The sequence below is a fragment of the Pinus tabuliformis genome, chromosome Q (assembly GCF_031772625.1).
Source record: "Pinus tabuliformis cultivar Carrire ecotype Pingquan chromosome Q, CPIR1, whole genome shotgun sequence".
Classification (NCBI taxonomy): domain Eukaryota; kingdom Viridiplantae; phylum Streptophyta; class Pinopsida; order Pinales; family Pinaceae; genus Pinus; species Pinus tabuliformis.
The window spans coordinates 16,889,244-16,900,316 of NC_142296.1; the positions used below are offsets into that span (position 1 = coordinate 16,889,244).

At 38.9% G+C, this 11,073-nt stretch overlaps 1 protein-coding gene and 1 pseudogene across 1 annotated transcript in view; one reads left to right on the forward strand and one right to left on the reverse strand.

The window, feature by feature from the left end:
- LOC149218046 (U-box domain-containing protein 31 pseudogene) overlaps positions 1 to 4,714 on the forward strand; it is a 76,310-nt pseudogene extending 71,596 nt beyond the window's left edge.
- Positions 1 to 9,135, reverse strand: part of LOC149218045 (uncharacterized) — a 117,808-nt gene extending 108,673 nt beyond the window's left edge. Inside the window, exon 1 of the mRNA XM_089382338.1 lies at positions 8,324 to 9,135. Coding sequence (XP_089238464.1) covers positions 8,324 to 8,821 — 498 coding nt within the window. The 5' untranslated portion in view covers positions 8,822 to 9,135. The remainder of the gene's footprint in view (positions 1 to 8,323) is intronic.
- Positions 9,136 to 11,073: the final 1,938 nt, after the last annotated feature.

Sequence of the window (11,073 nt, forward strand, 5' to 3'; positions counted from 1 at the left end):
CCAAGCAACAATGAGAAAGAAAATGGAAAGCTTAAATGAAATTGTAACAAAATTTAACTTAATGAAATGTGATAGTGAGGTTGTGTTAATTCCCAATTAAAGCATGCAAGTGAATGAAGTATGACAGCTTAAACCATGCAAATGTCAATCCACCCAAGAGAAGTCTTCCTCTAAATGGGGAGATAGGATACCATGGGAGAAATCCCAAGCTCCCACAAGCAAGTTAGATCTTTTATTAATATTACAATGAGAAGAGGGCCCTTCAAAGTTCTCAACTATACTTCAAGGAGAGTCCTCACAATAATTGCTTGAAACTTGGACACTAGACCTCCTTTCTTGAGAAAGTAGTGACAAGATTTCACAAAACTTATGCAAGGGAAACAAGGTGTGAGTTTCCTCCAAATGCCCAGGCTTAAAGAGGAAAATGGGCAGCCCTCTAGTGAACTTGACTTGGCCAAAATAAGCCTCAAAAGGGCTCACGACATCCTTGGAAATCAAACCCCCAACACTTGCCAAAGGTCCTGCAAACACTTGTTAGATGTTGTGGGAAGTTGCTCTTCAAAATCTGCCACACAAGAGTTAGCAAACAATCCAAACAATGGCTGCAAAATAAGTTAAGTATTAATGGAAAAATCAGCAAGATAAAATGTATATGTACAATTATAATTTACAAAAGGCTAAGCTAAAGAGTGAGAGTAAACTCTCGTCTTTGTTTAGCCATCTTCAAGCTCTTAGATAGCAAATGAAAAAAATGAAGTACAATGTTTTTTTTAAAAGAGATTTAAATTTAGAAGTTCTCGGCTTGTGTACAAGCTATGTGCTGAAATCCCTGCAAAACCACTTTGTAAGATAAGACTATGAAGGTTCAAAGAACAAATGAGAGCTCCTTTAAGAATGTATCAAGAGTGGGTTGGTCTCTCCAAAGACTTCCCCTCACGCTTGATTCTGTAATCCCAACAAGATGTTCCCTCTACAAAACTTCAATCAAGAATTAGTTCCATATAGATTTAGCAATAAACAATGATAAGAAACTCTAGAGATTTATTTAAAACCAACTAGAGCATTCTATACCTAAAGCATACTTCTAAATCAAATGTCAATGCAAGATAGCTCTACATTAACAAATCTACAAGAGCATATGGAAGCAAATTAGATCAAAGCATGAGTAAAATGAATTATACCAATGCTCAACAATTCATCACACTCGAAAAGGAAGAACACCTCATGAATGAAACCCCAAAGTCTTTATTGATATTTCTGAAAGTGTACAAGGCAGCGGCACTTCTGCAAGCACAATAGCTAGTAACAATATTATATAATGTGAGAGCCCATGGCTCTATTATATAGAGAGTTGGGAGCAAATCCCAATGAAGAATGACAATGACAAATGGCATTGGAGCCAATCCCAATGTAGAAGTGATTAAACAAGTGGCATGAGGTGACAATCCCAAAGAGAAATTCGAATTTGTTAAATGGAGCTCTAATGCCAAGTGTAAAAATCGAATTCTGGGAAGTAGACATCATTTTTTCTTCCCTTATGTGCCAAATTCGAATTTTATGGTGGAATGACAAGTGTATATGGGTGGTAACCCATGTGGGGACAATTTCCCACAAAAATCTCCAACAAATATTTTCCCAAATCCTCCTAAATGTGCATTAACTTCACAAATTCAAATTTCCAAGCAGCATTTTCATTTAATGTCAGAAATTTGATTTTATTTGAGCACATGTCCTTTCTTTGATTTTAGGAATCCACATCACCTTGGGACTTTACTTTAACTCCCCCATAATTTTCCACCTTATTTCCACAACATTTAGCATGTGTAGATATTTATTTTTCTCCATTTATTTAATTTCTGACTTAATTAATTGCCAAATTTCCCACTAAACTTAGGAAAAGTAAGTTTTGAGGGTCCAAAACACATTAATAACCCCTCAAAGTGTGTCATAGTAGAAAGTTGAGGGTGAGAGGTGTAATTTTGATTACTCATACTCCATACAACTTCTCTAGACTACATTTATTACAATTTAAATACAATTTTATTTGCAATTTTTGACCTGCCGAAAATCTAAAAAATTAAAAAATGGCTACGTAGACCTAACCAAATTCCACGAAATTTTTTGTGTGATCTAGTATGGTAATATACATCGACTCTAGACACTAAGATGTGTTAGGGGCTCAACCTTCAAACCATCACCCCGGCTTTGGGGTAAAACGTGAGTGAAAAAGCCTAAAAAATTATCCGCCTCTCAAAAAGAAGAGATAATTAACCAGATAAAATAAACCCTCCAAGCTATACTCGTTTGCTGATCGAGTCCCAACATCCTAGGCCTGTTACAGACTCAAAACTCATCATTACTAGTATCACTTATTACAATTCCCCGTAGGGTGTGGAATCTGGGTACAATAAAGATGATGAAAAGATAGAAGTAGAGTTAAAAAACTCTGTTGACTGACGATATTTGATGGTACAAGTGTCCTCTGGATCATCCTTGGGCATGGAGTCTTCATATAATCATCAGGGGCCACTCCCGTGGTCAACAGGCTTCAAAAGAGAAATTTTGAATTTTAGTCTCCAAATGTAAGGTCGGCTTCAAGTCAGCGCCAATAAAGGGACACAGTATTTAGGCCTCCCAGAATCACTATATATATGCCATTCGACTTCCTCCTCTTGGGCAATTCGGATCTCTCATAAGAAGATATTTTCTTCTCATATAAACGAAGAGGACAAAGAAGAATATATATGCCATTCGACATCCTCCTCTTGGGCAATTCGGATCTCTCATAAGAAGATATTTTCTGCTCATATAGACGAAGAGGACAAAGAAGAAGAAGGCCGAAGTTCTCCAGCAGTTGACCGAGTTTTCTCTCTCTTTCAGATCAGATAAGGCCGAGTTCGTTGTGTAGCTTTATGACTTGTCAAGAAAGCAGTTTGACCAGGTTTGATCTGGTTTGTTTTGCTGGTCAGTTTGACTATATTATTGACTGAAAGGATTAGATGTATATCTTGTTGAATTGAATAATTTCTTTAATTAAAAGGTTGTTGGGTTCTTCCTCCATGTGGGTTTTCCCAGGTTAAATACTTGTGTCTCTTGATTGCTGTCTCTTTATGATCCTCTATGATCTTACTGTCATAAATGTTACTGTTGATGTCTTATGTGTAATTGCTTAATGATGAATAAATATATGATAAAGATTAAATCATTAGAAGTAATTATCAGTTTAGAAGACCTATGAAAAATCAACACCTATGCAGTGGTTTCAATAGGGCATAATTACATCTGTCCAACAACTATGCAGGAGCTCTGGGATGTCTCTCTTACTCCCAACACGACCCTGTCTCATCTCATCTATCAGTGGTTTTCACAGAGATATACGATGCAAAAGAAACAGGCCAAAAATGTTCAGGAAAGACTGAAAGAGCTTCTTGAGAAGCTCGGGAAGGCTAAAGGGTAAGGCTCTGTATGCACTTAAGTTGATTGCACAACAAATCTGCAAGAAAGAGTACAGTGGATGAAGGAGGGGTGATGTTGCCGTCATCTCTGTTGGGTCCTTCACTTGACACGCAGTTAAGACTGAAGCCATTCGTATTCTGGTTAGGCTTCCTTTAGATTCAGAAGGAAAAACAAGCCTCACAGAACCTGCAAAGATCTCTCTAATGGTAGACCTTCTGCATGAGGGTACCATGGAAACCAAAATAAATTCAGCAAAGCTTATTCAAACTCTAGTCGACATCGAAGATCTGAAGTCTGAGAATGTTTCCAGATTTAGGCTTCTATTCGGTTTGTTGAGGCTTGTAAAGGACGAGAAGTATCCAAGGGCCATGGCAGCAGGACTCAGTTTGCTAAGAATTATATGTTCTTGCAAGCAGGTGAGGAATCAGGTAGTTGGTATTGGATTAGTTGTGCAGTTGGTCGAGCTCCTTCCTTATGCAACAATCCCCTATTTAGAGACTGCCCTGGCAATTCTGGACATTCTTTCTACAACACCAGAGGGTAGAGCTGCTCTAAAGGACTGTGCATGTACAATCCCTAACATAGTTAGAGTTCTAATGAGAGTTTCTGAAAACTACAAACAGCATGCATTGTCAATTTTGTGGACTGTATGTAAATTGGCACTTGAAGAGTGTACCTCAACAGCAGATGAGGCAGGGATAGCAGCAAAATTGCTTCTTGTTATGCAGAGCAGTTGTAACCCTGTTGTTGAACAAAGATCAGAAGAACTCATAAAGCTTTATAGCCTCAATTAGACTGCCACAATCTTCATCTCCAAGTGCAAGCTCACCAGAACAATTCAGTAGCTTCAAGCAATGAATTCCATAGAGCTATGTTGATTTGGAGGTTTCAGAGATAACATGCCCTCCTCTACATCTTGAATGAATCAAGTGGATATCAGTGATTCTAGCGCAGTTGTCTGGCTTTGAAACTCAGCTAGTTCAGTCGTCTGGCTTTGAAATTCTAGCCAGTGATTCTTTTCTTTAGCTTTGTGTCTATTGCACGCAGAAATTAAATATCCTAGTATGGATGAAAATTCCAAGATTCAAAATAATGGGGGCTGCTGGGGACTCTACTATATACTGTCATTTTTCTCTCCCATGGCTTGCATGGACAAAATGGTTATTTGGACCCTACTATATACTGCCATTTTTTCTCTCCCATGGCTTGCATGGACAAAATGGTTATTTCCGGCTGCAAAACTATGTACATGAGAGCAAGTTGCTCCAGAGTGAACACCTTCATTACTATCAAATTCTAAAGCAGGTTTTCCCCTTTCCTCAACACTCACTCTCATGGAAGCTGTATGGTCTGCTCTGGTTTGAAATGGTGTGAGGAATGCAATATTCCTTATGTACAAAGAAACAGGCTGTATACATATATGCAAGGTGAAAGATAACGGGAACATTTGCAGGCAATATCAATCCATATTCGATGGTCAGTTTCGCATTTATCAAGTTAATGAATTATTATTCCCCTACAAATGGACTTTTTGTGATCCATTGTTTCCACAATGATCTGCTTGTTATAGGCTAAAGAAATATTTTATTTTATAAAATATTTTGTCGGTTACACTAGCTATGCTGGTTTTCATTCCTAATGAAGTATTTGTTCACAAAGTCTTTGTATACCAGTATATTTTGTAACAACTTTCAGTTAGTTATTCGATGAAATGTTTGAGTGGGCTTTATGCAAAGTGCCATAGAGCAGTCACATCGGGTTTCTTTGATTTTTAATGTGGTATATGATGCATGTTCAACGACAACAAAAAGGTGTAGCCAATTCAAGTAAAGGAGATAACCCTTCAGAACTGTTTTACTGTGCAAGTGCTGTTGTTTTAACTGAAACACGTTATGCCTGTTAATGTAAGCCAAGGAAGGTTGCATCAATATACTTGATAAGATATTTGAGGCAGCCAAATCGAGGAAATGGATGGCGCTTAAGAGCTTTTTTACAGTGGACAAGTCCTGCTGTTTTAAATTAGAACGTTATTGCATCAGATTTATTTGTTCTTATTTAGAAGAAAGTTGTTACAAAGTGTTGAAAATATCGGTATCAGGCATCATAAAAAGAATAATTTTTTCAGATTTTTAAACATAGCCGATATTTTCAAAATAAAATCATTTTTTCAGATTTTTAAACATAGCCGATATTTTGGCGATATTTTCAAAAAGCGTTTCAGAAATAATTTTTTCAGATTTTTAAACATAGCCGATATTTTCAAAACACGTTTCAGAAATATCGGCGATATCATCAACACCTTAATGTATTGAGCATCATATTAGAACTCTAAAAAATTATATATCATTAGATATCATTTTTTTGGGTGAAAAAGTTATATATCATGTTAAACAAATTAGGTCCATATTACCAAATCCATAAGAAAATGCAAGTTCATGGTAAACTCTCCCAATAGTCCATCTGCCGCTTTTGCTATGTAGTATGCAAGTTAATTCTTTAGTTTAGCAATTGCCCATTATCCATGAACAGACATCAAATCAACTGAAAATGGCAGAGAACTCAATAGAAGAGGTGGAAGAGCACTTACAGGAACTGAGCTGAAATTCCTGAAATGAAAATTGTGGTCACCACTGAAATTGCAATTTGTTTACAAGAGCCTGTGCGATCGTGCACTGAAATCATGCAGGGGAGGACGGTGATCGAGGAGCATTTATTCTGTGCAGCAGAGGATAGCACTCAAGTCGATTCGAAAACAGATGCAGGGGAGAGGGAAGGAGCCTGCGCGAAATGTTGACGTCGCCGACAAGCGCGCAGGAGGTGGAACTATTAATGCACTTAATGCATGGCATTGGGTTGGCACCGTCGATGGTTTAAACAAGGACGAGGGCAAACGGGGCAAGCCTATTGGGTAAGGGAACAGGGTCGAAAAGGCGCCGGTGGGAAAAGGAGGTCGGAAAGGGGGGCGATGGAAATCGTGAACAGCCCCGAAAAACGTTGCACAGGAAAGCTGTATTATCGTTTGGAGTTTAACCTACACCTGTCAATTACAATATTCATTTTTTATTACAATTATGTCACTATTTTCTAACCCTGCAACTAAACTTCCAACAAAACTTTTTTAACCCCAATGTTCAAAGGTAATTAAAAACATCACCCCTGCTTTAATAAATTCACTAACAAATACTTCTGTCTTCCCTCTGAAACTTAGTTTATTCTTTTTAAACCCCAATGTTCAAAGGTAATTAAAAACATCACCCCTGCTTTAATAAATTCACTAACAAATACTTCTCTCTTCCCTCTGAAACTTAGTTTATTCATGCGAGCCAACGGTGCGTATAAAAGTCTTAACATACACACTACACACTACTTTTTGTAAAGATGAATGTATGAATTTACAGACATTAATCCCTATAACCACCACAATCCCATGATACGTGTTGTGATGCAATGCGAAGACGCACTATGGACGTCACCCAAAAACACCTTAGGTCCGGCTGTGGCTCTGCATCCATTGCTGAAAGCTACGAGGCAACTCAATGTCAGAGAATTCAGATCTCTTAAGTGGATTTTGGTTCCAAAATTCATAGCAAAGTAACACGTCATCCAATGCCTCGCACACGCAGTCATGAGCAAAATGATAATATTTGGAAATCGACACTCCGTGTTGGTCACATTGGGTTTCAACCTCCAGAATCAGATAAGGTCCTGAATAAGTGCGCCTCTCGCTGGTAGAGGCAAATCCTTTTCCCTTTTCGTCTCCCATATTGGCGCTGGTAGTAGCATTTCCTTCTCCCATTTCATCTCTCGTACTGGTGCTGGTAGTGGCAATTGCTTTTCCCTTGACATCTCTCACACTGGTGCTGGTAATGGCAATTGCTTTTTCCATGACATCTCTCTTGCGTTTGTGTACATCAGGTAACTCTGATATGTCTTTGCCCTTCTCCACATCCCCAGTGTCTGTATTCTTTTCTTCTTCTTCAGCCCGAGAAGGTGAGGATGGTGGTTGTGACTCCTCTGTTAATGGCAGAAGTTCCAAGCGACCAGCCTCCTCCATATTCACATCAGGATTGGTGGGTCTTTGGCCTCGGCCTCGACCTCGACCTCGACCTCGGCCTTGGTTTATACCCCTGCCTCTGCCTCTTCCTCTTCCTCTTCCTCTTCCCACTCCATGTTCAGCAACAGACGGCACATTCCCTTCTGTATGTGGAAGAGCAACGTGTCCAGAAGCCGCTTCTGCTACTGCTGTTGCTACGTCACCTTCTGTCTGACGAGCAAGTTGTCCAGAAGCCATTTCTGCCACTGCTGCTGCAACATCACCTTCCATATGAGGAGGAGGAAGATGACCAGAAGCTGTTTCTGCTACATCACCTTCCATCTGAGGAGAAAGATACGAAGAAGCCGTTTTTGCCATTGTTGTTGCTACATCACCTTCCATTAGAAGAGGAAGGAGATCAGAAACAGCTTTTGCCGCTACATCACCTTCTGCTGCTGCCGCCAGCGCTTCAGAAGCAGCCGCATTTGTGTCGGTGTCATTGTCTGGTTGTCCCTATAGTCAAATTTGAAAGCATGACCATCTTTTTGCCCTTTTTTTTTGGCCAAAAAATGCATTTTGGGGGAGGGGAGGAAGACAACTTTGAGAGGTCTCTCAGGAAATTGATCTCAAAAATGTCGATGATTTCTTACATGCAAGCAAGCATTTAAAGAATAACTTAGATTGTAAAATTAAATGTATTTCAAATTTTAAACAGTGAAATATAGAGTGTGAAAGCAAGTGAATTTTGAATTTTAGTTCTAACACAGCAAAGATATAGAATTTTCGCTCAAACAACGTGGGACGTCTAATTTCAACAGTAAGCTGATAGTGTACCTCCTTCAATTTTTTGGAGTGTCGCCCGCCCGGCCGGGTAACGAAAAGCTTACCGCTATCATGGGCGTCCTTGATCGCTTGCAGTCCAGGGACCTGATCGATGCGCATCTGTTGGAAATTCTCAGAGTCCCGGAAGCAGTAGATGACCCTCTGATCATACATTTCCCGTAGAGCAGGAAACATGGGAGCTCGCCTTTGCAGAAAGGTATCCAACATCCTGCCCACATGCTTCACTACCAAGGGGACTTGATCTCTGTCTGTCACAGTTTCCGTATCCACCAAGTGATCCAGAAGCTCTCTGGACTCTTGACTTAAATTGTAGCCCTTCCTCTGTTCCTTCTTGATGATGCCCACCTTCAGCGCCAATATGTGGGAAATGTCGAAGGCCACGGCCGCTGCTGTGCCACTGTGGAACAGATGGTCCACCGCGGTCCTAAATCCCGCAGCTTTTACCTTGTATTCGCCCGTTTCTGTCGCTTCCACGCCAACGGGCGCCATTTTTCTCCTGGGCCGGTGCCGATCTGATTACCTATCTCCTCTGCGCAGGCAATCAGATGACTTGAGGATTAACGCAAAACAGGCATAATAAGAAACTAAACACTCCAACTGAATCCTCGTAACTAATCCGAATCGTTATAATTAATTCCGTGCCCTGGCAAGGCAGTTGCTGTGAAAGAAAGAAGCAGTTGGACAACTTAACTACTCGTTCCTTTGCCTCTGCCTCAATTTCACATGTTTTTATAAGCTCGAAGCCCAGTTCGTTCATCCTGCTGTTGCACAGTGGAAGAAAAACTGTGCCGAGAGGTTCTGTTTGGTTCTTCCGCTGGAGGCAGCATCAAATCACGGGGTTTAACATTTGCCATATACCTGTAATGTCTGTCAACCATATTTCTAATTCTTTTTAAACGAATGTTATTAATGGAGGTAAGACAGTGATTCTATGATAGCTTAACCGAAAAACTTTAGCTTGAAAATTCTTCTCTGCCCTGCAAGAAATTCAAAATTCCAATGATCGTTGGCCAGAGATTGATGGATTAAACTTTCCACAATATATTTTAAAAACTATTACAACTTGTTCAGTCAGTATATTGAACAAACGAAACAACAATCCTGCCTTGAAGGAAAGATTTAGCATATGCAAAGAGTTATCATATTACATGATGATATAGTTTAGTTTTATCAATGGAGTGGGTAATTAGTGGGTAATTTACAAGTATAGATTTCATAATATGGATAAATATAATTTTTTTGTATTTCATTTAAAAAACCAAATTAAATTACAATTTAAATCAGATCTGGAGAAAGAATAATTTTTTTTTTATACCACATGGTGAATCGGTAATTGCCAGAATATTTTTTTTTTATACCACATGGTGAATCGGTAATTGCCAGGCCTAATGGAAAGGGGAATTCGCCCCTCTAGCCGCCACCACAGTAGGTCAATGTACTCAATGAAATTTGAACTCGGGTCTGCCTGGACATCGCCCATATAACTTTACCGTCAAATCACACATCACTGTACTTGAGAAAGAATAATTATAATGCAACATAGTTCTTATATTTAGGGTTCTTATATTTAGCCCTAATTAATTAATTATTAAGGTAGTGTGAGGTCCCCGCAAGGGACACTATTATCAGACTAAAAAGTTATCCCGAATGAATCTAGAGGGAAGCCTTGACTTGCGGCCGCGAAGCAACTTTCAAGAGTGTAGAGTTGGGAGACAAGTCAAATTGTGAGAGTGTAGAGTTGGGACACTAGCCAAATTGTCAACAATGAACTCCCTCATATTGGCAATGCGAATGAGGTTGTGTGTTATTGTTTAAATTGATGGAAATTTGTTTTGTATTTGATTGATTTATTGAGACGAAAGGTGGAATATTTTTTTTTGATATAGTTAAAATGGATGGAATTTGTTTTTATGGTGGTGGTATTTGTTTATGGTATTTGTATTTGTCTTTGTCTTTCGAGGGAAAATAATAAATAAGTTTTTTAGAGAGTTCATCAAACCTATAAAAAGGGGATAGTAGCTAGGCATTTGGATCATCTTGAGTTTATCAATCTTATTGTGTTTTGTTGAGAATTAGGCTTGGTCAATTCTAGTTTGATCCTAGGACAAAAACCCCATGGAGATCGATTTTTGCTTGGTGAATCCATCCAAGGTCTACGATTGTGCTTCAATGTCTTGGAATTTTCCCCATGGAGATCAATTTTTGCTTCGTGAATCCATCCACGGTCTACGATTGTGCTTCAATGTCTTGGAATTTTCAATTGATAAGCAGTCGCATGCCATAAGCAAGGGCTTCATGATCAATCACATTAGGATGTAAGGCTTCATGATCAATCACATTAGGATGTAATATTTTCTACGAGCGTGCTTCAATGTCTTGGAATTTTCAATTGCCATAAGCAAGGGCTTCATGATCAATCACATTAGGATGTAAGGCTTCATGATCAATCACATTAGGATGTAATATTTTCTACGAGCGTGCTTCAATGTCTTGGAATTTTCAGTTGATAATGCAGTCGAGCATGCCATACGTAAGGACTTCATGGTCAATCACATTGGGATGTAATATTTTCTAATTATTAATAGAATAAAGGCTTCATGGTCAATCACATTGGGATGTAATATTTTCTAATTATTAATAGAATAAAGGCTTCATGGTCAATCACATTGGGATGTAATATTTTCTGATTATTAATAGAATAAGTGATTGCTTTCTTTTCAGTGCCATACGTAAGGACTTCA